The sequence below is a fragment of the Amblyraja radiata genome, chromosome 7, assembly GCF_010909765.2.
Source record: "Amblyraja radiata isolate CabotCenter1 chromosome 7, sAmbRad1.1.pri, whole genome shotgun sequence".
Taxonomy (NCBI): domain Eukaryota; kingdom Metazoa; phylum Chordata; class Chondrichthyes; order Rajiformes; family Rajidae; genus Amblyraja; species Amblyraja radiata.
In genome coordinates, this window is record NC_045962.1 from 9,953,125 (window position 1) to 9,980,619 (window position 27,495).

At 43.6% G+C, this 27,495-nt stretch overlaps 1 protein-coding gene across 2 annotated transcripts in view; it reads left to right on the top strand.

Annotated features, from left to right (window-relative positions):
- The window catches only part of osbpl11 (oxysterol binding protein like 11), a 97,684-nt gene that overhangs the window by 15,590 nt on the left and 54,599 nt on the right, over positions 1-27,495 (top strand). For both annotated transcript variants that reach the window (XM_033023686.1, XM_033023687.1), the window contains exons 2-6: positions 2,920-2,988; positions 9,725-9,900; positions 18,370-18,449; positions 20,614-20,796; positions 24,843-25,056. In XM_033023686.1, the coding sequence (XP_032879577.1) occupies positions 2,920-2,988; positions 9,725-9,900; positions 18,370-18,449; positions 20,614-20,796; positions 24,843-25,056 (722 nt within the window). The remainder of the gene's footprint in view (positions 1-2,919; positions 2,989-9,724; positions 9,901-18,369; positions 18,450-20,613; positions 20,797-24,842; positions 25,057-27,495) is intronic.

Sequence of the window (27,495 nt, forward strand, 5' to 3'; positions counted from 1 at the left end):
TAAATGTTATTATTCTATCTGTCTCAACTACCTCCTCTGACAGCTTGTTCTATATACCTACCACTCTGTGTGAAAAATGTTGCTCTTAAGGTTCATATTCAATCTTTCCCATCTTATGTCCTCCCCAAAGTCCCTAAGAATAGCTGTGGTACTTTTATACTACTGTTAAGGGCCTGTCCCACTGTACGAGGTAATTCAAGAGTTCTCCCGAGTTTCTCCTGATTCGAACTCGGAGAATCATGGTAATAGCCGCTCGTAGGTACTCTGGGCTCTCGTGGACATTTTTCAACATGTTTCAACAGGTGGATTGAACATGTTGAAAAATCTTTACACGTCTTCACGAGCTTACCGCGTTTCCTGAGTACCTGTCGTTAGTGTTATGAGCCGCTAAGAGACGTCCCGAGCTCCGACGTACCCGCTGCGTACATTCTACGTACATACCACGAGTTTGATTTTTTTTAAACTCAGGAGAGCTCTTGAATTACCTCGTACAGTGGGACAGGGCCTTAACTTTTGTGACAAAGGTACAGCGTTGGTAATGTTTGGGAGCATTCAAGGAATTTAAGCCAAAATTGTAATGGAAACAGATTACATTTCAAAATCAGAATGTTGTATGCCTTGTGGGATAACTTGCTGGCGATTCCCATTCTCCCATCTCACCCTTCTGGATACTGGACATTATTGGTCGGGAATGTGTAGGAAGGAACTGCAGATACACCAAAGATAGACACAAAATGTTGGAGTAACTCGGCGGGACAGGCAGCATCTCTGGATGCATGGAATGGATGACGTTTCAAGTCGGTCTGGGTGAGTGAGGCCTGGAGCTGCGGGAGAGTCGGAGCGAGGGCCTGCTGCAGCCAGTGTAGAACGCAGGAGGAGAGGTATTTACAAAAACGGTGGATTGACTGTCGGTACCTGTAATCTGGTTCAGTCCGAACTGGGATGTCTGGAACCGGCGTTGGAATCCCCGAGGTAGAAGATGGAGCAGCAGGCAAGCACCGAGATAACACACGTGACTGTGGTAGTCCGAGTTAAAACGTGGTCGGAGAACAGGAGGATTCACAGAGGGGGAGATGCGAGAGAGGATGTTGCAGAACTCTCGTCGAAGAGAGGAGGAAAACATCTTCAAAGTGGACATACCTTGAGGAGATATCGCAGTGGAGCAGATGAAATGTTAGGAAGGAACTGCAGATGCTGGTCTACACCGAAGATAGACATAAAATGCTGGAGCAACTAAGCGGGACAGGTAGCATTTTCTGGATAGAGTAAATGGGTGACGTTTAGGGTCGAGACCCTTCTTCAGACTGTTCAGCAGTCTGAAGAAGGGTCTCGACCCGAAATGTCACCCATTCCTTCTTTTCAGAGATGCCTGTCTGTCCCGCTGAGTTACTCCAGCATTTTGTGTCTATTACTGGTGAGGAAGGTGTGGCTGGTGAGGCCACTTAGCATTGCTGATGTAATTTATGCGTCAACACACTACATACAGCTGCATGTCTTGGGTGAGGCACAGCTTCTCAAATGCACGTCTTAGAAAATTGATCACTATTCAATTATGTTCCGGATTTGCACTTTGTAGATATGGAAAGACTTTGGTAATTAAGAGTTGAATATTTTGTCGTCGAGTTCTTGACCTCTGATCAGTTGTAGATATTAGAGAATGAATGATGCTGATTCAATAAAGGGCTGGTCAAGGATCACCTCTGTATGTTCATGATGGTGTGGAAATTTGCCTCTTTGCACAAGCCATTTGCTAAATATTTGCCCATGCTTGAATATTGTCCCTGTGCTGGTGTGTGCAGCAGGAAGAACACACTGTGCCTCCAGCATCAACATTTGGGCAGGTTGGTGGCAATGTTTTTTCTGGCTTGACTTTGAATGATACTGTAAGCTAAATCCTATATCCTCAATCTATACGCCTATTCAAAATCGGGTCTTATTATATGTCTAAAGTTTAATGCCTGTTTACAATGTCTCTATTTGCCGAAAACCAAGTTGAACTTCATATTACGTTAGGGGTAGCAAGACAAAGGAGATGGTGATTGTCTTCAGGAAGCAAAGCAGTACACGTACCCCAGTATACATTGACGGCGGCAAAGTAGAGATGTTTGAAAGCTTCAAGTTCCCAGGAGTAAACATCATCAGCAACTTGTCCTGAACGAGCCATATCGAAGCAATGGCCAAGAAAGCACACCAACATCTTTACCTCTTTAGAAGGTTTCGGAAGTTCCCAACAGCACTCGTAAATTTCTATGAATATGCCGTAGAAAGAATTTTATTGAGATGCATCACATCGTTGTTTGGGAACAGCCTCACCCAGGATCACACGAAATTACAGAGAATTGTGGACGCAGCACAGCCCATCAGGCAAACCAACTTTCCTTCCATTGACTCCATCTACACTTCACGCTGCCTTGGCAAAGCCAGCAACATAATTAACGACAATTTTCATTCCCTCTTCTCCCCTCTCCCTTCAGGCAAGAGGTGGAGAAGTGTGAAAACGAACATCTCGGATTCAGGGACACTTTCTTCCCAGCTGTTGTAGGGAAACTGAACCATCCTACCACCAACCAGAGAGTGGTGCTGGCCTAACATCTACCTCATTGGCCAGCCTCGGAATAACTTTAATCTATCTTTACTGGACTTTTATCTTGCTGTAAATGTTATTCACTTTATCCTGTATCTGTACACTGTGGACTGCTTGATTTTAATCATATAGTCTTTCTGCTTGCTGGATAGCACGCAACAAAAAAGCTTTTCACTGTACTTTGGTATACCTGACACTAAACCGAACTATTGTCCCATTGCGTTGCTACTATGAGGTGATATTAATGTTCTTATGTGCAGCGTGTGATCTGATGCTGTATTTGCTCCTTTGCTTGTGTAGTTTAACATCTCTGGAATTTATTCTCTCTCCTGCAGTGATCATATGGAGAATGTATGTGGATACTTGATGAAATATACTAACCTTGTCACAGGCTGGCAATATCGGTGAGTTGCTTCAATTAAGCTCAATATCTGGGGTACTTTTATCAATAAAGTGTTGTATTGAAGCATATTGCCGTTTCTTCAATGTTGCACCTATTTGTGCCATATGATTACAATAATACGATCAGGCACCCACTATTTTAAAGAAACTTGCCCTGCCGATCATCTTTTAAACTGCCTCTATACCCTCTAGTCCTTGATTTTTCCACCTTGGGGGGAAAAAGGTTCTGACGGTCGACCTTATCTATACCTCTTGTAATTTTATTTACTTCTATCAGGTGAGATACAGTCGGAATCGGGCCCTTCGGTCCACCGAGTTCCTGCTGACCAGCGATCATCCCGTACACTAAAACTATTCTACACACTAGAGACAATTTACAATATTACCAAAGCCAATTAACCTACCAACCTGTACATTTTTGGAGTGTGGGAGGATACCAGAGCATCCTAAGAAAACCCACGTGGTCGCAGGGAGAACGTACAAAGTCCATGCAGACAGCACCTGTAGTCAGGATCAAACCTGGATCTCCGTAGCTTTAAGGCAGCGACGCCACTGCTGCGTTACTGTGCCACCCCAGTCAACCTCTAACATTCCAGAGAAAACAATTATAAAGCTTGTCCACCCATTCGTTTTTGGCTAACACCTTGAATCCACGCAGCATTCTGGTAAACTTCTTCTGCACCTTCTCTCCTTCCTGTAATGGGGCGACTAGAACCGCTCGCAGTGCTCCAAATGTGCCCTGACCAGACCTTTAGAGTTGCAGCATGACTTCCCGACTCTCATGCTCACTGCACCCACATATGAAAGCACGCACATCATATCTCTTCTTTACCACCCTAGTTACTTGTGTTGCCACATTCAGGGAGCTATGGATTTGGTCCCCAAGATCCCTCTATACATCAAAGCTGTTGCAAACCTTGGCAATAACTTTATACTTTTCCCTTGCATTTGACCTCACAAAGTGCAACACTTCTCATTAGGTAGGATTAAACTCCACATGCCATTCATCCACCCATTTCTGCAGCTGATCTATATCCGCAGCATACTTTCACAGTCTGCAACTCTAGTAAATTTGATGTCATTGGCAAATTTACTAACCAACCCACTTACATTTATATCCACGCCATTTATATGAATCATCAACAACCAAACTCAGCACAAAGCCCTGCTGAACTTCACTACAGTCAGTCAGATTAGCATCCTTCCACCACAATCCTCTGTCTTCTATGGTTCAATTTGTCTGAGTTAATAGTATTAATCTCAGTTAATTGTGAAGTAACTCCACCTGCCATCTCTTTGCCATTAGACCTGATCTAGATCCCGTTGCAACCTTGGACAACTTTCTTCACTGTTCACCACTCCACCAAATTTGCTATCGTGTGCAAACTTACCAGTCATGTCTCCTGCATTTTCGTCCCAATTGTTCATGTATATGACCAAACAACAGGTAACCCAGCACTGATTCGTGCGGCACACCGCAGATCGCAGGCCTCTAGTATGGAAAACATCCTCCTCTACCACCCTCTGTCTCCTTCTATCAAGTTAATTTAGCATTCTGATGGTTAGCCCCCCTGAATCCCATGTGATCTCGCCTACTGCACCAGTCTCCCATGCGGGACCTTGCTGAAGTCTATGCATAGACAAAGTCTGAGCCCTACCCTCATCAATCCTCTTGGTCACCTCTTCAAGAAACTCGCTCAATTTCATGGGGCATAGTTTCCATGCACAAAGTTCTAAACTTAATTCAATAAAATGGGTTGGGCCGACTTGACTTCCATGGCACTGGATTCTGGGACAAATGTTTACCCTCGTATCAGGACAAATGGTGTTTGGGAATACATTATTCAAGGTGGTATGTGCCCACCTGCAGTCTTCCTCTATTCAATGACTCTTTCTGCCCACCAAATGCTTGTTTTGAGTTAATAGTTAATTTGAACACATGTAGACTGTTGAATGGTTAGTACGTAGAAACGTACAGCTCAACAACAGGCCCATCAGCCCACTAGGTCTGTGCCGAACATGATGCCATCTCTCATCTACTTGCACATAATCCAAATCGCTCCATTACCTGCATAATTATATGCCTATCCAAAAGCCTCTATTGCCACTATTGTATCTGTCTCAACCACCAACCCAGACCACATGTTTCACACACTCACCACGGTATGTGTTTAAAAGATAAACCTGCCTGAACAGCATTAAACTTTGCCCCTCTCGGCTTAAATGTTATGTACGCATCTATAGAAAACAATTCAAATCTGTCCACCCTCTCACTACAGCCAATACTCCCTAATCCAGATTCTGCTAAACCACCTTTGCACCCTTTCCAAAGCCTCCACATCCTTCCTGTAACGTGGTTATCAGAACTGCGTGCAATATTCCAAATGTTGCCTAACTAAAGTCCTTTCAAGTTGCCATCCTGACTCTTATAACCATATGTTTAAGAAGGAACTGCAGATACTGGAAAAATCGAAGGTAGACAAGAAATGCTGGAGAAACTCAGTGGGTGGGGCAGCATCTATGGAGAGAAGGAATTGGCGATGTTTTGGATCGAGACCCTTCTTATAACCATATATCGCCCTTACCACTCTATCTTCTTGTGTTGCTACTTTCAGGGAGCTATGGACTAAGACCCCCAAGAACCCTCCGTTCATCAATGCTGTTGATGGTCACACCATTAATTGTATATTTTCCCCATTACATTTGTCCTCCCAAAGTGCAAAATGTTGCACTTGTTCAGATTTAACTCCATCTACAATTTCTCTGCTCATTTCTGAGCTGCACTATATCCCACAGTATACTTTGACAGCCTTCCTCACAGTTGACAACCCCAGCAATCTTGCAGTGAAATATATAAAAAGTGAAAATATTGGTTGAGCCATCTGATGGCCAGAGCCTGCAATTACATTGGTGGTCAAGGTCAAAGTCGCATGTGATGCATTGATGTAGTAGGCTGACTGTTGTGATAGAATCGTGACCATAATCTCCTCATCAGGAAATATGGTTTGTATACAGGAAGCTTATTTCTTAATTCTTATTTCTTATTCTCAAACATTATTTTTGGTCATCTGCATGCCAAAGTGAGTGTGTGGACAAACTTTAAATACAATATTTCTATACAATTAATTAGGTGAGGATTGAGGAAAATTAGGGTATGTGACTTTTTAGTTTAGCAAGTGTAGATTTGTGGCTCATGTTATGAGTCATGCTTTTGTGGTTACACCCACTAGCTTATTAGCATCGCGGTCTACTGCACTCCGCAGTCTGAAGTGAACTCTCAAGTGAGAGCTTGTAGTTGTTTATTCTAAATAAACAGTGTATACCTGACATGATGTGAGGTCTTGATTATCACAAGGACTCGAAACCAACAGCAAGGCTTTTTAACTTTTTAGTTTAGCAAAGTGGTGTAGCTTGTAGAGTTGCTGCCTCAACTCCAGTGAACTCTTTCATCCTGACCTCTTGTGCTGAATGTGTATTTTGCGCTTGTGATCATTTTTAATCCTGTAACTGCATGGGCTTTCTCCAAGTGTTTTGCTTTCCCCCCATGTTGCAGACATATGATGGTTAGTAGACTAATTGGGCACTAAATTGCCTGTGTTGGTGAGTGGTAGAATGTGAGGAGATGAGAATGGGATTAGGGTGCTGGATGGTCAACGTGAATTTGGTAGGTTTCGTGGCATGTTTCCACACTGTATGACTTTAAACTATATTTAGTTATCTAATATGCAAATTAATGGAATATCTTTGGACATGGGGAAGGTGGAGGTCAGGATCAGTTACAGTCAAAGGAAGGACAGACAGGGAGAGGTGAAGGAATATGGTGATGCTGATGGGCTGAAGTGTGTTTTATTTCAATGCAACGAGTATTGTGGAGAAGCAGATAAACTTGGAGCCTGGATCGACGCTTGGGACGATAATGTTGTGACCATTGTGGAAACCCCGTTGCAAGGGGACAGGACTGGCAGCCCAGTGTTCCAGGGATTTGATATTTCAGATGTGATCAGGAGAGAAGCAAAATAGATTTTTTGGGGGGAGGGGGGTGGAGTTGCTCTACTAATCAGTGAGACTGTCTCAGGACATACAGGAAGGTTTGTCTGCTGACGCGATACGAGTAGAGCTTAGAGATAATAAAGGTGCAAGCACTCTGATGTGATTGTACTATAGGCCCCCCAAAGGCAAGCAGGGGACAGAGGAACACATACGTGGACAGATTTCCGATAGATACAAAAACAACAGGGTTGTCTTCGTGGGTGACTAACTACCCCAATATTGACTGGGACTTGCTCAGTGCCAAAGGCATAGACGACGCAGCATTTGTGAAGTGTATCCAAGATAGTATTTCCAGTAACTCCCATTTGGAGGAGAATGAGTTAATTAGGGACAGTCGGCATGGCGTTCACGGCAATTCGGGTTTTACGAAGTTGATGTAGTTTTTTGAGAAGGTGGTGAAGGTGATCAATGAGTGTAGGTTGGTGGATGTGATCTGCATGGACTTTAGTAAGGCATTTGATATAGTCCCCCATGGTAGCTGATCCAGATCCAGGGGATTAACCAGTGTTCTGCTTTTTATTTGTATGACTGACTCGGCAAATGAAATTCCTCGTATGTTGCAAAACCTACTTGGCTAATAATATTATTGTATTGTATTGTCCTGGTGGTATCAAAACTGGCTTACTGATAGAAGACAGAAGGTCGTGGAAGGACAATATTCAGGCTGGAGGTCTGTGAGCAGTGGAGTTCTGCAAGGATATGTGCTGGGACCAATGCTGTTTGTAATATATAAATGACTTAAACTAAACATAGATGAGCTGCGTCGTAAATGTGCAGATGACACCAAGGTTGCTGGTGTCATGGACTGCGAGGAAAGTTGTCAAAGTATACACTGGGATATAGATCAATGTTTTAATCAATGGTTCAATGGTGCTTTATTGTCACAAGTGCGAAGTGCAAATGCACAGTGAATTTATTTTCTTTCAAACAGCCCTGTAGAGTATCATGATACCATCCCCAATTAGCAATTGTACAGAAATAGTTCACTGAGGCCACATGCAAGAGGTGGCATATTTTGACCCCATTTTCGAAGACCAGTCCACGCTCTAGTTGTTATAAATGGTGCCCATTCCAGTCAAGCCCCAGACTGCTGCGGGCCTCCAGTCATCATCTTTCTTGGTCGACCAGCAACCAACGTCTTCTTGCATGTCCACCTTCGTTCCCCAGGGGTGCCTCCCACAGCCAACCTCCAGGGCACAGTAGGCCAGACCCATGTATCCTCTCTCTTTGGCTTTATCCTCCAGGGCTGTGGTCTTTGGGTGACAAGCAGCGGCGCCTCGGCAAACTCCTTCTTCCATGCTATGGTCTGTGGAAGCGGGCTCGTTGGCCTAACTTGCCCACGCCGACCAATATGCCTCATCTACACTTCCCTGCGTTTGGCCCATATCTCTCTAAACCTATCCTATCCATGTATCTAAATAAATGCTTAAATGTTGCAATAGTACCTGCCTCAATTACCTCCTCCGGCAGCTCGTTCCATACACCCATCACTCTTTGTGTAAGAAAAAAAGTTGCCCCTCGGGTTCCTATTAAATCTTTCCCTCCTCATCTTAAACGGATGTTGTCTGGTTTTCGATTCCCCTCTCCGGGCAAAAGACTGCATTTACCCTATCTATTCCTCTCATGATTTTGTACACCTCTTTCAGATCACCCTCATCCACCTGCGTTCCAAGGGATGAAGTCAGAGCCTGCTCAACCTCTTCTCAGGCCTTCGGTTTCTGGCAACATTCTTGTAAATTGTCCCTCCCTGCACCCTTTCCAGCTTGACAACATCTTTCCTATAACATGATGATCAAAACTGAACACAATACTCTAAATGTGACCTCACCAAAGTCTTGTATAACTGTAACATGACCTCGCAACTTCTATACTCAATGCTCTAACTGATGAAGACCAATGTGCCGAAAGCTTATTTGACCACCCTATAACACCACTTTCAAGGAGCCATTTACTTGTACTCCAAGATACCTCTGCAGAATAATATTCCCCAGAGCCCGACCATTCATTGTGTAGGTCCTGCCCATGTCAGTCACCTCAAAATGAATCTCATCACATTTCTCATAAAATTCCATCAACCATTCCTCAGCCCAACCGATCAAAATCCTGCTGCAATTTTTGACAACCATCTTCACTACATACAATACCACCCACTTTTGTGTCATCTGCAAACTTGCTAATCATGCCATGTACATTCTCATCCAAATCAATGATATTGATGACAAACAGCAAACAGACCTAGCACTGAACCCTGAGGCACACCACTAGTCACAGGCCTCCAGTCCGAGAAGCAACCTGCCACCATCACCCTCGGCTTCCTTCCATGATGCCAATTTTCTATCCATTCAGCTAACTCCTTAGATCCCATGGGATCTCACTTTCCTACCATGTGGACCCGGGGCTTGTGTTTGGCTGCGGTCCGCCGGCTCCACACTTCCCCTGTAGGCCATGGCACCCTTTGGGAGCCTTCAGCTGCATGCGGCGCCCTTCTTACAACTACTGCAGCTACAGACATGGGTGGAGAAATGGCCAAAGGAGTTTAGTTCAAGCGAGTGCGAGGTGTTGCACTGAGAGATTAAATGTAATGGGAAAATATTCAATTAATGCCATGATCCTTTTGGATCAAATGTTAAAGCAAGAAAACTGCCATTGTTTTTTTTCATATTAATTCCTTCTTTTTGCCTCCACCAGGTTCTTTGTTTTAAATCATGAAGCTGGATTTCTAGAATACTTTGTCAATGAGCAGTCCCGAAGTTTGAAGCCAAGGGGCACTTTACAGCTAGCAGGGGCAGTCATCTCACCAAGTGACGAAGACTCCCACACATTTACGGTCAATGCAGCCATTGGAGAACAGTATAAACTGAGAGGTACAGTAATATGGGTGGTGGTCCATTTGATGTAGATTGTTGGTGAGGTGTATATTTGTGTGGTATTGTGCACTGCTGTCAATCATGTGGATTGTGCTCAACAGAATAGTGAGCACGTGTGTGAAGTCAAACCTCCACCCATCTCTCTCCCACAGCATCCACTCGGATGTTCCTGCTTTCTTTAGGACTAGAGGTGACACGTTGCTGAATTTTGGTGTGGTGGCTCTGAAGCATCATGGTTTAAGCTATAATTTTGAAAAGTATATGCCTCTAAATGAACAATCATTGATTTATCTGGTAACGATCAAAACAATGGGGGAATATGTTTATATAACAATAATTACCATTGTCCTCATTGATTTTACATGAATCTTCTCTAGTCCACCAATAAGGGGTGGTGAATACTGAATTGAAGGTGTTATATTTGAATCCACGTAGTATAAGTGGATGAGCTTATAGAGCAGTTAGAAATTGCCAGGTACGATGTTACAGAGGCGTGGCTGAGAGAGGATCTTAGCTGGGAGCTGAATATCCACGGTTACACGTCTTTTGTTGGCAGTGGGGGTGGGGTAGCTCTTCTGGCAATGAATGGAGTTCAGTCCTTAGCAAGGGGTGACATTGGTTCAGAAGATGTAGAATCCTTGTGGGTAGAGTTGAGAAACTGCAAGGGTATGAAGATCCTGATGGGAGTTATTTATACTCCAAACAATAGCCAGGAAGCAGTGTGCAAGTTACATCAGGAGATACAATCGGCATGTAAGAATGACAATGTCACGGTGGTCATGGGGGATTTCAATATACAGGTAGAAAATCTGATTTGTACTGGACCCAAAGAGGGAATTTGTGGAGGGCATACAGCATGGTTCCTTAGAGCAGCTTGTAGTTGAGCCTACCAGGGAAAAGGCAATTCTGGATTTGGTATTGTGTAATGAACTGGATTTGATTAGGGAGCTTCTGGTATAGGAACCACTAGGATGCAGTGACCATAATATGATAACATTCAATCTGCAATTTGGTTGTAGGAATGTGTAGATAAAACTGTTGAGCAAAGGTGATTACAGAGGGAGGAACTGGCTGAAGTTGATTGGAAAGGGACCCAAGCAGGAATGAGGGTGGAACAGGAATTTCTGGGAGCAATTCGGAAGATTTAAGATCTTTTCATACCAAAGAAGAAGAAAGATTCTCATGGGAGAATGAGGGGACGGTGGTTGACAAGAGAAGTCAAAGACTGCATAAAACATAACAGGCATATAACATAACAAAGATTAATGGGAAGCTGGAGGATTAAAAAAAAAACCCAACAGAAAGTAAATAAAAAGGGAATATGGGGAGAAAATATGAAATTCAAAATTAAGCGAGCCAATAATATAAAAGTTCAGTTTAGTTTATTGCCACGTGTAACGAGAACAGTGAAAAGCTTTTGGTGCGTGCTAACCTGCCAGCAGAAAGACACCACATGATTACATGAAAGAGGGTAACAAGAGTTTCTGCACCAATCTTCACTGTGAAAGACACCAGCTACCTGCCAGAAATTCAAGAGAATCAAGGGATGGAAGTTAGTAGAATGACTACCACGACGGAGTTTCTCCAGCATTTTTTGTCTACTTTCGATTTTTCCAGCATCTGCAGTTCCTTCTTAAACATCACGACAGAGAAGGTGCTTGGGAAGCTGAAAGGTCTGAAGGTGGATAAGTCACCTGGACCGGATGGACTAAACATCAGGGTTCTGAAAGAGGAGATTTTAACGATTGTGGAGGCATTAGTCGTGATATTTCAAGAATCACTAAAGTTAGGGGGGGAGAATATTACCCCGCTGTTCGAGAAGGAAGAGTGGAAACTATAGGCCGGTTAGCCTGATTCAGTAGTTGGTAAAATTTTCGAGTTCATTATAATAGACGAGGTATCTGGGTACTTAGAAGCACATGATAAATTTGTGGAAGGGAGATGTTGCCTGATGAACCTGGTGGAATTTCTCGAGGAAGTAAATAGCAGGATAGACAAAGGTGAGTCAGTGGATGTGATTTACTTGGATTTTCAGAAGGCCTTTGATAAAGTGCCGCGCGTGAGGCTGCTAAAGAAGATGGAAGCTCATGGTATCAAAGGGCAGATTCTGGCATGGATAGCAGGTTGGCTGGATGGCAGAAGGCAAAGAGTAAGGCAAGGCAAGGCAAGGCAAGGCAACTTTATTTATATAGCACATTTCATACACGAGGCAGACTCAAAGTGCTTCACATAAAAACATGTCATACAATAAATGAAATAATAAAATGAAATAAAATAGAAGAACTAAAAGAAAAGAAAAACAAAATTAAAAATGCATTATAAAAAGTGCAAAAGTTAAAAGTACAATGTAGTTAAGATTTAGCTGAAAGCTAAAGTAAACATAAAAGTTTTCAGTCTTGTTTTAAAAGTGGTCAAAGTTGAGGCAAGTCTTAAATCTTCAGGAAGTTTATTCCAGCTATTTGTTGCATAGTAACTAAATCCTGCTTTCCCATGTTTTGTATTTACTCTGGGAATCACTAGCAGATTGGTTTCAGAAGATCTTAGCGGTCTAGAAGGCTTATATAGTGGAAGCATGTCAGTGATATACTTTGGCCCTAAACCATGTAGTGATTTATAGGTGAGCAGCAGGATTTTAAAATCAATTCTCTGACATACAGGGAGCCAATGTAAGGATTTAAGAATTGGTGTAATATGCTCAAATTTTTTGGTCTTTGTTAGAACTCTAGCAACAGCGTTCTGAACAAGCTGTAGCTGCCTGACAGTTTTTTTTGGAAGACCTGCAAGGAGACCGTTGCAATAATCTAGCCTACTATTAATAAAGGCATGTACAAGTTTTTCTAAATCTTGAGCTGACATGAGTCCTCTTAATCTTGCTATGTTTTTGAGGTGATAGTAGGCCGATTTTGTTACTGATTTGATGTGACTGTCGAAATTTAAATCTGAATCCATAATGACCCCAAGATTTCTGGCTTTGTTTGAAGTTTTCAGGGACAGAGAGTGAAGGTGTTGGGTTACTTTAAGCCTTTCTTTTTTAGCACCAAAAACAATTATCTCCGTTTTGTCCTTATTTAGTTGGAGAAAATTTTGGCACATCCAGTCTTTGACTTGCTCAATGCACTGGCACAACAGATCTATGGGGCGATAATCATTTGGTGATAGCGCTACATAGATTTGAGTGTCATCGGCATAGCAGTGGTGGTCAATATTATTATATCGCATGATTTGCCCTAGTGGGAGCATGTAGATGTTGAATAAAGAGGGCCCTAAGATCGAACCTTGCGGTACTCCACACGTCACGTTTGTTGGTTCTGATACAAAGTCTCCAATGGAAACAAAATAGTTCCTATCTTGTAAATATGACCTGAACCAACTTAAGACTAGAACAGGCAGTATCATAAAAATAAAAATAAATAAATAATAATAAATAATAAAACATATTAAAAATAAAATAGAATTAAAAAAAAAAGCACAAACACAGAAAGTCCACGACACAACATAACACAATGGCACCAAGGTGAGGAAGGCACCATAGTCCAGCCAGCCTCCCCTCCGTTCTTCCCAGATGTTCACTCGTGGTCGAGGCCTTCCTAGCACCCGCAGTCGCCGCCCCGGGTGGCCCGATGTTCAGGCCCTCACGCCGGGCTGGTGGAACGCCGACGCCGAACCCCGACGGTGAACATCCTCCTCCTCAGCGGCCCGGACCTCCTGATCAGCCGCCTCCCACAGCCGGAGCCCGCAGCCCCCGAGTCCGCAGCTCCCGAAGTCCGCAGCTCCCGAGCCGGGCAGAGTCGCAGGACCCCGCGCTGTCCATCAGCGCTGCCCGCGTTGGGAGCTCCGCAAACCGCAGCTCCATGATGTCGGTGCAGCAGGTCCAGCACTCCGGGCTCCAGACGGCGACCCCCGGTAAGGCATCGCCAGCCCCGCGATATTACAGCGCTGTCCCGCCGCTGCTGGAGCTCTGGTCGATCCCGGCAGGAAAGGCCACGCCAATCCAGTAGGTAGGCCGCTGGGGGGAGGGGGGGGGGGCGAGAACGCGACTCGAATAATAGTCGCGTCTTCACCAGGAAGCGGCTGAAGGACGGTATCCCCCGCACCGTACCCTCTTCCCTCACATAAAGACACAAAACAACCACAAAAAAACACACTTTAACATAACTAAATAAACAAAAAAACAAAAAGATACCGGGCTGTAGGCGGAGGCTGCTGGCACCAGCGCCACCGGAAGTACAACACGCTGGAGGTTCGAAGGATGAGGGGGAACCCCATTGAAACTTACGGGGAATAGTGAAATGCCTGGATAGAGTTGATGTGGAGAGGATGTTTCCACTAGTGGGAGAGTCTAGGACCAGAAGCCATAGCCGCAGAATAAAAGGATGTACCTTTAGAAAGGAAGTGAGAAGGACTTTCTTTAATCAGAGGGTGGTGAATCTGAGGAATCGATTGCCACAGACGGCTGTGGAGATGGATATTTTTACTGTCAACGGATATTTTTAACGTGGAGATTGACAGATTCTTGATTAGTAAGGATGTCGGGGATTATGGGGTGAAGGCGGGAGAATAGGGTTGAGAGGGAAAGATAGATCAGTCATGATTGAATGGCAGAGTAGACTTGATGGGTCGAATGGCATTCTGTTCCTTAAACTTATGAACGAAATATATTATTTGATGAAACAAACTTGTGAAATGTGAACAGGAATAGGTACCCAGGCAAGGAATACCAAACTAGCATGCCCAACTTCTTTTTGTAGCTCAGTTCCTCAAGTCCTGCCAACATTCTCCTAAATCTTCTCTGTACACTTGCCAGCTTCATGGTATCTTCCACTAGCAGGATGATCAAAACTGAGCACAATACTCCAAGTGCAGCATAACCAGCATCTTGTACATCTGCAACATGACGTTGCAATGTTTGTACTCAATTCCCTGACTGATGAAGGCCAATGTGCCATAAGCAGCCTTTGCCACCTTATCTGCCTCTGGCACGACCTTCAGGGATCGATCTCTATTTGTACTCCTAGATTCCTCTGCTCCCCAACACCTCCTCCTAGTCTTACAATCTGGCCTACTCGAGGTTACGTTCCTTTGTTCTGGATTTCCTCTATCGGATAAATATTTAATCTATATTGTGGTGTCGGGGACGAAGCCGGGTTTGGCAATGACCACACCGACACTCGCTGTAGGATGAACTTGCGTATATATTTTAATTACAGTGGCAAGAAAGTCCAGGGCCACTGGTGGTCTTGGGTTTGCTCAGTCTCTCAGCCTTTCTTGAACCTGCGACTGGGGAATATAGGGAGGCGCCCAACTTTCCTCTTTTTTCTTCCCTCTTCCTCTCTCTATCCTGCTTCTTCACTCACTCTCCCATTTCTCCCCTCTGGCTGGGAACCCTGGGCTTTTTAAGGAGTAGGCTGACGAAGTTCAGTTGGGCCAAACCGATGTCAGCTAATTCAACCCAGCCGTCAGCAATGATGCTGAGGACTGGCCTGCCCTGGTCTGTCAGCTAGTGATAAGGAAGGTACACAAAATTGCTGGAGGAACTCAGCGGGTGCAGCAGCATCTATGGAGCGAAGGAAATAGGCGACGTTTCGGGCCGAAACCCTTCTTCAGACTGATGGGGGGTGGGGAAAGAAAGAAGGAAAAAGGGGAAGAGGAGGAGCCCGAGGGCGGGCGGATGGGAGGAGACAGCTAGAGGGTGAAGGAAGGGGAGGGGACAGCACAGGCTAGCCAAATTGGGGGAATTCAATGTTGATGCCATAGGGGCGCAAGGACCCCAGACGGAATATGAGGTGCTGTTCCTCCAATTTCCGCTGTTGCTCACTCTGGCAATGGAGGAGACCCAGGACAGAGAGGTCGGATTGGGAATGGGAGGGGGAGTTGAAGTGCTGAGCCACCGGGAGGTCATGTAGGTTAAGGCGGACCGAGCGGAGGTGTTCAGCGAAACGGTCGCCCAACCTACGCTTGGTCTCACCGATGTAAATTAGCTGACATCTAGAGCAGCGGATGCAGTAGATGAGGTTGGAGGAGATACAGGTGAACCTTTGTCGCACCTGGAACGACTGCTTGGGACCTTGAATGGAGTCGAGGGGGGAGGTGAAGGGACAGGTGTTGCATTTCTTGCGGTTGCAACGGAAAGTGCCTGGGGAGGGGGTGGTGCGGGAGGGAAGGGAAGAATTGACGAGGGAGTTGCGGAGGGAGCGGTCTTTGCGGAAGGCAGACATGGGGGGAGATGGGAAGATGTGGCGAGTGGTGGGGTCACGTTGGAGGTGGCGGAAATGGCGGAGGATTATGTGTTGTAAACACTGTCTCCTCCCATCCGCCCGCCCTCGGGCTCCTCCTCTTCCCCTTTTTCCTTCTTTCTTTCCCCACCCCCCATCAGTCTGAAGAAGGGTTTCGGCCCGAAACGTCGCCTATTTCCTTCGCTCCATAGATGCTGCTGCACCCGCTGAGTTCCTCCAGCAATTTTGTGTACCTTCGATATTCCAGCATCTGCAGTTCCCTTTTGAACAGCTAGTGATAAGGGTCAGAGTGGCATCGAGGGTGGGGGCGATGTCACATCCATCGCTAGCGGCTGGGTTGAATCAGATACGTTAGAGGGATTTAGATACGCACATAAACATGTAGAGAATGGAGGGATATGGATCATGTCGAAGATTGGAATTAGTTTAATTTTGCATCTTGGTTGACATCATAGTTGTAATGTTCTCTGTTCTATGTTGAAGCATACTATGCCCTCCATAATGTTTGGGACAAAGACCCATCGTTTATTTATTTGCCTCTGTACTCCACAATTTGAGATTTGTAATAGTAAAAATCACATGTGGTTACAGTGCACATTGTCAGATTTTAATTAAGGCCATTTTTATACATTTTGGTTTCACCATGTAGAAATTACAGCAGTGTTTACACATAGTCCCCCCATTTCTGGACACCATCGTGTTTGGGACACAGCATTGTCATGTAAATGAAAGTAGTCATGTTTAGTATTTTGTTGCGTATCCTTAGCACGCAATGACTGCTTGAAGTCTGTGATTCATGGACCACCAATTGCTGGGTGACTTCTCTGGTGATGCTCTGCCAGGCCTGTATTGCAGCCATCTTTAGCTTATGCTTGTTTTGGTGGGGAAGTCCCCATCAGTTTTCTCTTCACCGTACAAAAGGTATGCTCAATTGGGTTCACTCAAGAATTGACCATTTTTTAGCTTTGAAAAACTCCATTGTTGCTTTAGCAGTATGTTTGGAATCATTGTCTTGCTGTCAGCCAATGAGTTTTGAGGCATTTGTTTGAACTTGAGCAGATAGGATGTGTCTATCCACTTCAGAATTCATTATGCTACTACCATCAGCAGTTGTATCATCAATGAAGATAAGTGAGCCAGTACCTTCAGCAGCCATACATGCCCAGGCCATAACACCCCCACCACTGTGTTTCACAGATGTGGTATGCTTTGGATCTTGGGCAGTTCCTTCTCTCCTCCATACTTTGCTCTTGCCATCACTCTGATATAAGTTAATCTTCGTCTCATCTGTCCACAAGACGTTTTTCCAGAACTGTGGTTGCTCTTTTAAGTACTTCTTGGCAAACTGTAACCCAGCCATCCTATTTTTGTGGCTAACCAGTGGTTTGCATCTTGAAGTGTAGCCTTTGTATTTCTGTTCATGCAGTCTTCTGCGGACAGTGGTCATTGATAAATCCACACCTGAAGAGTGTTTCTGATCTGTTGGACAGGTGTTTGGGGATTTTTCTTTATTCTTCTGTCATTAGCTGTGGAGGTCTTCCTAGGCCTGCCAGTCCCTTTGCGATTAGTAAGCTCACCAGTGCTCTCTTTCTTCTTAATGATGTTCCAAACTGTTGACTTTGGTAAGCCTAAGGTTTGGCTGATGTTTTATTCTTGTTTCTCAGTCTCAAAATGGCTTCTTTGACTTTCATTGGCACAACTTTGGTCCTCATGTTGATAAACAGCAATAAAAGTTTCCAAAGGTGATGGAAAGACTGGAGGAAAGACTATGTGCTGAGAGCTCTCTTATACCTGCATTAAGGAGGCAATTAAACACACCTGAGCAATTACAAACACCTGTGAAGCCATGTGTCCCAAACATTATGGTGCCCTGAAGGGGACTATGTATAAACACAGCTGTAATTTCTACATGGTAAAACCCAAATGTATAAAAATACCCATTAATAAAATCTGACAATGTGTGCTTTAACCACATGTGATTTTTTTTCTATTACGTATCTCAAATTGTGGAGTACAGAGGCAAATAAATAAATTATGAGTCTTTGTCCCACACATTATGCAGGGCACTGTCGGTTGTCCTTTTCCGATCCTGAGCTGTACTTGTATTTTATTGCTTCCTGTACTTGCTTTCTAATGGAGCACATTTTTGGAATGTTATTTGACATTGGGTAGCAAGATAAATGTTACTGAGAAACAATTACTTTTAATTACTCTAAGAAAATATATTTTCCAGCTACTGATGCAAAAGAACGTCAACACTGGGTCAGTAGACTTCAGATTTGTACTCAGCACCACACGGAAGCTATCGGGAAGGTGAGATGAGCTTGTATTGAATCCAGAATTTAATATTTCTATATTTTCTTTATTAACTAACATTTTGTAGTAAGTTATTTACTTTCCAATAAATATCTAGGCACAATTCATTGTGTTATCAAATGGATTATATGTTTCACTATTTTTGCATATAGTGTACAAATATTGATACCAAAATCAAACCCATTTATTGACACTCGGTAGGTTGCCTTCCATGCCTTGGTGATTCGTATGCATCTGGATTATTAAATGTTGCTTTTGCCTCCATTGCCCTTTTAGCAATACATTCCAGATTCAATCCACCCTCCTGAAAATAATTGTCCTCAGAATCTCTCTGAACCTTTTACCCAGATCTCATGGGAAAGGTTTTGTATTATCTCGCCTTTCTATGCTCGTCACATCTTTAGCTCTCACCACTCCATTCCGAGGTTTCCACCTGCTTCAAGGAGACCAGTATCATCATGGTACCAAAGAAAAGTAAGGTAGGGTGCCTTAATGACCACTGCGCAGTGGCTCTGACATCCAGGTGCTTCAATAGCCTGGTGGTGGTGCCCATTACCTCCAGCCTCTCATCAAGCCTATATTTTCCTTACCCACACAACAGGTAACAACATACGCCATCATCCTGGCCATAAACTCATCTCTGGAATACCTAGACAAAAAGGACTCCTCAGTTAGATTCTTATGTATTGACTATAGCTCCACCCTCAACACCATAATCCCATCTAATCTCAACCCTAAACTCTGGGACCGAGGAATCAGCTTCACGCTCTGCCACAGAATCTGTGACCACTATCAGTGAGGAGAGGTGACACCACCTGTAGTATTGTGTGCAGTTTTGCACCCCTATTTTGAGGAAGGACATTCTTGCTATTTAGAGAGTGCAGCGTAGGTTCACAAGGTTAATTACCGGGATGGCGATCTGTCATATGCTGAGAGAATAGAGCGGCTGGGCTTGTATACCCTGGAATTTAGGATGAGAGGGGATCTTATTGAAACATATAAGATTATTAAGGGTTTGGACATGCTAGAGGCAGGAAACATTCCGATGTTGGGGGAGTCCAGAACCAGGGGTCACAGTTTAAGAATAAGGGGTAAGGCATTTAGAATGGAGATGAGGAAACACTTTTTCACACAGAGTTGTGAGTCTGTGGAATTCTCTGCCTCAGAGGGTGGTGGAGGCCAGTTCTCTGGATACTTTCAAGAGGGAGCTTGATAGGGCTCTTAAAGATAATGGATTCAGGGGATATGGGAAGAAGGCAGGAACAGCCATGATCACAATGAATGGCTGCGCTGGCTCAAAGGGCCAAATGGCCTACTCCACCTATTGTCTATTGTCCTCAATAATTCTCAACGCCGTTTTCAGTTCTCTATTAGACGCCCTTTGCACTCACGACTGTACGGCCAACTTTAGTCTAATTCATCTACACGTTTGCAGATGACACTACTGCGGTGGGTCAAATCGCTAACAATGACGAGACGGAGTGCAAGAAGGAGAATGAGAATTTAGTAACATGGTGTCAGGACAATAACCTCTTCCCTCAATGTCAGCAAGATGTAGGAGCTGGTTATTGACTTCAGGAAACATGGTGGAGAACATGCCCCAATCAGCATCCGTGGTCCGAAATGGAAACAGTTGGGATCTTCAACTTCCTGTGTTAATGGCACCAATGATCTGTTGTGGACGAATCGCATTAAAGGGACACCCAAGAAGGCATGGCAATGCCTCTACTTTTTTATGAGAGTGGGGACATCTGCAGTTTCTGCCCCTTTCACTTCCTTGTCTGTGCTGCCACCTTCAGGGATCCTTGAACTTCAACACCAAGGCCCCTATGAACCTCAATCCTCTCTTGGCATTCACTGTGTTCATACTACCTGAGTGAATCACCTTGCACTGACCAGCATTAAATTCCATTAGTTCTGCAACTTGTAGCTTATAGTATTATCGCTATCAGAAATACCATCAATTTCCAAACTTACTTATCATTCTTTCAATATTGCCATCCAATTAATAAAGTAAAACCCTGTACTAATTTGATCATGATTCCTTCTGACGAAAACTTAAATAACTTTTTTTTCCGTCTCTGATGAAATTGGACCACCTACCAAAATTATTTTTGTCTAACAATAAGTATTCACACCTTGTTTTACTCCTGCTTTCTAGAATAATCCACCCTTGAAATCGAGAAGCTTCCCCTTGGTTTCTCAAGGAAACAGTTCTCCGGGCGTGCAGAGACGAGCAAGTCAGAATGCTGCTGCGTTTTTTGGTGTTACTCATCATAAGTCTCCGGGATTGTCAAAGCGATTCCACACCCTGCAACCAGACCATTTGGCCGATGTTCGAGAGGTTGGTGTATATATAACATTTGCAATTTTATAGGTTCCTTTGCCAACTGTCTCTCTTTGAAGTCACAATAGTGTTCAAATCCAACCCAGGAATTTGAACAATAACATCTAGGATGAGACTTAAGTAAACTGCTGAATGTCAGGTCATATTTTCCAAAATAAATATTAAACAAAGGTCCTGTCTGCCCTCAAATGCAAAGAATTTGCGGGTTATTTTCAACATTTATTGCTCAGTTAGCAACAGAAAATTGTTATTTACGGTAACCTACTTTGCCCAAGTGGCTCCTACCCACCCTACCTTTCATCAGTGAATACACTTTATGTGCCCAGGCAGCACATTTTCACAGCTGCTTGAGATTACCTTCTCTGGATATTAAGGGGATGAATGGATAGTGTAGGAAATTGGCATTTAGGTAGAAAATCATCCATACTCCTATTAAATAATTTGTATTGGTGTCAAGAAGAGTTTTGCATTTGCATAATCAAGGCAACTGGGGAGTTTTTCTAATTCTTTCAACATGCCATGCAGATGGTGGAACGACCTTTGGAGTCGATTATAAGTCACCATAGGTTGACCAACTTTGGACATGCTATTGCAGCTACAATATTTATTTGGATGGTCCAGTCAGCTTTCTGTTATGTCATATGTTGGTGCCCGGGATTTTACTACAAAATGTCGGGTAGTTGGCCATATCCTGTTTTCATTGGAAATGAAGTGATAAATTGGAAATGATAGTGTTAAATCCAAGAAAGAGGCATATAAATTGGCCAGAAGAAGCTGCAAACCGAAGGACTGGGAGAAATTTAGAACTCAACAGAGGAGGACAAAGGGGTTAATTAAGAGGGGGGAATATAGAGCATGAAAAAAAGCTTGCGGGGAATATAAAAACTTACTGTGAAAGTTTCTTTAGGTATGTAGTGAGGAAAATATCAGTGAAGACGAATGTAGGTCCCATACAGTCAGAGACAGGTGAATTTATAATGGGTAACAAGGAAATCGCAGAATAGTTAAATAAGTACTTTGGTTCTGTCTTCACTAAGGAAGACCCAAGCAATCGGAAATTCTAGGGGACCGAGGATCTAGTGGTAGGAAGGAACTGAAGGGAATCCACATTAATCAAAAAATTGTGTTGGGTAAACTGTTGGGACTAAGGCAGATAAATCCTCAGGGCCTGATTGTCTGCATCCCAGAGGACTCGAGGAGGTGGCCTTAGAAATCGTGGATGTATTGCTGATCATTTTTCAATGTTCTCTCGACTCTGGATCTGTTCCAATGTAACTCCACTATGTAAGAAAGGATGGAGAGAGAAAACAGGGAATTATAGACCAATACCTTGGTAGTGGGGAAGATGCTGGAGTCGATTATTAAAGATGTTATAGCATCGCATTTGGAAAGCAGTGACGGGATCGGTCAAAGTCAGCATGGATTTATGACGAGGAAATCATGTTTGACTAATCTTTTGGAATTTTTTGAGGATGTAACAAGTAGAATGGATAAAGGAGAGCCAGTGGATGTGGTCTATCTGGACTTTCAAAAAGCCTTTGACGAGGTCCCATACAAGAGATTTGTGTGCAAAATTAGAGCACATGGTATTGGGGGTAGGATATTGACATGGATAGAGAACTGGTTGGCAGACAGGAAGCAAAGAATAAGAATTAACGGGTCCTTTTCAGAATTGCAGGCAGTGACTAGTGGGGTGTCGCAAGGTTCGGTGCTGGGACCCCAGTTTACAATATATATTTACAATTTAGACGAGGGAATTAAATGTGACATCTCTAAGTTTGCGGATGACACAAAGCTGGGTGGCAGTGTGAGCTGCGAGGAGGATGCTATGAGGCTGCAGGGTGACTTGGATATGTTGGGTGAGTGGGCAGGAGCATGGCAGATGCAGTATAATGTGGATAAATGTGAGGTTATCCACTTAGGTGGCAAGAACAGGAAGGCAGATTATTATCTGAATGCTGTCAGATTAAGAGAATGGGAAGTGCAACGAGGCCTGGGAGTGCTTGTACATCAGTCACTGAAAGTAAGCATGCAGGTACAGCAGGCAGTGAGGAAAGCCTTCATTGGCCTTCATTGCGAGAAGATTTGAGTTTAGGGGCAAGGAGGTCCTACTGCAGTTGTACATGGCCCTGGTGAGACTGCACCTGGAGTATTGTGTGCAATTTTGGTCTCCTAATTTGAGGAAGGACATTATTGCTATTGATGGAGTGCAGTGTAGGTTCACAAGAATTCCCGGGATGGCGGGACTGATGTATGATGAAAGAATGGGTCGACTGGGCTTGTATTCGCTGGAATTTAGAAGGATGAGGTGGGATCTAATAGAAACATATAAAATTCTTAGAGGATTGGGCAGGGTCGATGCAGGAAAAATGGTCCAGATGTTGGGGAGGTTAAGAATAAGGGGTAGGCCATTTAGGAATGAGATGATGAAAAACTTTTTCACCCAGAGTGTTGTGAATCTGTGTAATTCTCTGCCACAGAAGCAGTGGAGGCCAATTCTCTGGATGTTTTCAAGAGCGAGTTAGATTTAGCTCTTAGGCCCAAAGGAATCAAGCGATATGGGGGAAAAGCCAGAACAGGGTACTGATTTTGGATGTTCAAGAAGGAACTGCAGATGTTGGAAAGTCGAAGGTAGACAAAATTGCTGGAGAAACTCAGCAGGTGTGGCAGCATCAATGGAGCGAAGGAAATAGCCTATTTCCTTTGCTCCATAGATGCTGACGCACCCGCTGAGTTTCTCCAGCAATTTTGTCTACCTACTGATTTTGGATGATCAGAAACATATTTTCTATGTTTCTATGAAATGTTTGCAACTTGGTGTTTATGCAGCATGCTACTTGTCAATTAGCACCTTGTGTGTAAGTGCTCCCCAATTCTTGCAGCAAGCAGATGTAAACTGCTTTGTTAGCTGAGTAATGAATGGCAACTATTGATTAATACAGACAACATAAGCTTTCCCAATTCTTGCGTTAGGATCAATGGATGAGAAATTGAAAATGTTTGGGCCTACCATGCAAAACTTCTGCATAAAGATAATAGAACTGAGATGATTGTTCTCTGCACCTGCAGCAATCTTCATTTGTACCAGGAACATCCGACAAAGTATTCCTATTAACTTGATTTTGGCTCAGGTTCCATGAGTGAACCCTCATTCTAAGGCTGTCATGATGTTAAGGATCAGTCACTTCATCTCAGCTGTTGAATTATTTTATTCATACTTGGACTGTTAGTGTAATGGTGTTTAAAAGCCCAGTTGAGCAGATTGCAATAAGTAGTTCTTGATGGCATGTCAATTATATTTTCCATGGCATTAATGTTAAAGGAAGACAAATGAAGCAATAGGTAGTCAAAATAGATTTTTCATACACACGCTGACCAAGCTGCTGATCTGAGTTAGGCCTACTTGTCTGTACCTGGCATATATCCCTCTAAACCTTTTAAATCCATGTACTTGTCTCCATTAATTGCAGAAATTTTGTGGTATCTTGATAGTTTCATAGTTTCTTGGGTAATGTTGTGGTCTTTGGGATGCTAATGCTATATTAGATTGGCTTACTTGGATTTTCCGATAGATGAACTTCCAGTGGAAGTGGTGGAGGCAGGTTCGTTGGTATCATTTAAAAATAAATTGGATAGGCATATGGATGAGAAGGGAATGGAGGGTTATGGTATGAGTGCAGGCAGGTGGGACTAAGGGAAAATAATTGTTCGGCACGGACTTGTAGGGCCGAGATGGCCTGTTTCCGTGCTGTAATTGTTATATGGTTATATGATAATTGCTTTCTCGTTGCTTTTACTTAGTGTTTTTGTTTTCCTTTCTTCAGCAATAGCAGTATCTATTATTATCGTGAAATGTGCTAGGAGTGTCGATACATGAACTGAAAAATGAATATGAGATGTTTGGGGTTATTGTAAATGAGGAAGTGCTTTAAGTTGTGAAGGTGGTTCTGTGTCCTGATTAATGGAGAATGTTGCTAGGTGAATCAATGGAATTTAATATATTATACACCATGTTTTGTTCAATTATGTTTTGCTTTGAGCAGATGATGAACCAGGCCGAAGGACAGCACAAGGAATTGGTCCGAACTATTGAAGGACTTCCTCCCTTTGGAGAACAAATCTCATCACTGGACCAAGATCTGCTCATGCTTAAAGCCACCACAATGGCAACAATGAACTGTTTAAGTGATTGTTTCCACATTCTTCACCTTCAGCAGGCAGCCAACCAGAAAAGTTATTTTCCTTCATGTGAAAGAGGTAGAATTATTTTTCACCACATTCTTGAAATATTATTGGAAGGCGTCTGTTTACATTTAATACTCTAAGCAGGGATGATAAGTTCATGTGTTAAGAGCAGAATTAGGCCATTCAGCCTGTCAAGTCTACGCTATTCAATCATGGCTGAACTAACTTTCCCTCTTAACCCCATTCTCCTGCCTTCTCCCCATAACCCCTGGCACACATACTAATCACAAGTCTATCTATCTCTGCATTAAAATATCCATTGACTTGGCTTCCTCAGCCGTCTGTGGCAATGAATTCCACAGATTCAACATCCTCTTACTGAAGAAATTCCTGCTCATCTCCTTCCTAAAGGAGCGTCCTTTAATTCTGAGGCTATGACCTCTGGTACTAGACTCTCCCACTAGTGGAAATGTCCTCTCTGCATCCACTCTATCCAGGCCTTTCACTATTCGGTAAGTTTCAATAAGGTCTCCCCTTCATCCTTCTAAACTCCAGCGAGTACAGGCCCATCATCTGTTAACCCACTAATTCCTGGGATCATTCTTGTAAACCTCCTCTGGACCTTGTCCAATGCCAGCACATCCTTCCTCAGATATGGGGCCCAACATTGTTCACAATACTCCAAATGTGGTCTGACCAGCACCTTATAGAGCCTCAGCATGACATCCTTGTTTTTGTATTCTCGTCTTCTCAAAATAAATGCTAGCGTTGCGTTTGCCTTCCTTACTACCAGTTCAACATCAAATGAACTTTTTGGGAATCTTGCACCAACGCTCACAAGTCCCTTTGCACCTCTAATTTCCGAATTCTCTCCCCATTTAGAAAATAGTCTACGTCTTTATTCCTACTACCAAAATGCATGACTCCACACTTTGCAACACTGTATTCCAACTGCCACTTCTCTGCCCATTCTCCCAATGTGTCCAAGCCCTTCTGCAGAGTCCCTGCTTTCTCTACACTACCTGCCCCTCTACCTACCTTCAATCCCCTTGTCCAAATCATTAATATACAACGTGAAGGGTAGCGGCCCCAGCACCAACCCCTGCGGAACTCTGCTAGTCACTGGCAGCCAACCAGAAAAAGCCCCCTTTATTGTCACTCTTTGTCTTCTGTCATCCAGCCAACCTGTTATCCATGCTAGTATCTTCCCTTTGATACCAATAGACAATAGACAGACAATAGGTGCAGGAGTCGGCCATTCGGCCCTTCAAGCCAGCACCGCCATTCAATGTGATCATAGCTGATCATCCACAATCAGTACCCTCTTCCTGCCTTCTCCCCATATCCCCTGACTCCGCTATCTTCAAGAGCCCTATCTAGCTCTCTATTGAAAGTATCCAGAGAACCGGCCTCCACCGCCCTCTGAGGCAGAGAATTCCACAGACTCACAACTCTCTGTGAAAAAGTTTCCTCATCTCCGTTCTAAATGGCTTACCCCTTATTCTTAAACTGTGGCCCTGGTGCTGAAACTCCCCCAACATCGGGAACATGTTTTCTGTTTCCTACCATGGGCTCATGTTCCTTAGCAGCCTCACGCGTGGCACCGTATCAAAGGCTTCCTGAAAATCTAGGTAAATAACATCGACTGACTCTCCTTTGTCTGTCCTGCTATTTACTTCCTCAAAGAATTCCAACAGATTCGTCAGGCAACATAAGGGAATTGAATGTGGAAAGTACAGTGCATGATTCCACACCATCTTCATTTTTGCAACATAGGAGGCAGTCATTAATTCACCGTGTATGTTGGCTCTCGGACCTTTCATATTAGTCTGAGTTCCTCAATGTTTTCCCTGCAACCTATTCCCTCTTGCATGTGTCTCAACTCCAATAGCCCCCACACACCTACGTGAGAGGTAATTTACAGGAACCATTTAACGACTAAGCACCACATCTTTGGGATGAGGTGGGATGGCCAGATAGTCATTGTAAGAAGATACAAACTCAATACAAACAGCCTCCAAGATCAGAACCAAACCTATCGTTGCTGGAACTGTGTGGCAACAGGACCTGCCATGCTGCTCTGGCACTGAAAATAGATGAGGCACAGGACTGACCTTGATAGCACTTCTGTTTTTTTTACCTTGGTAAAGTGGGATAGTTTTTTTTTCTCGATGTGGGAAGTCTGGAAAGAACCCCCTGTTTTTTCCACTCACTTTCCTTCCGTCTGCACAATCACTAAATGAAAGCAGAGGAATGTTTCCCCGTGAGAACAGAAAATAATACAGGTTCTCGGGTATCCTTGGTCTTCCCACCAATAAGCTGCTAGTTCTTGGTCTTCAGATTCCCTATATTCTCTATACGTGCACAATTACGTTCTCAAGCCTTATGTATTTTTGAATTATACGGATTATATTGACAATAGATGAAAAACCTTGTCATTTTGATGTGTCTTTGAAACTGAAAGCTTAATAATTCATTAGAAAGCAAGGCTACTCTGATAACAGTTGCAGC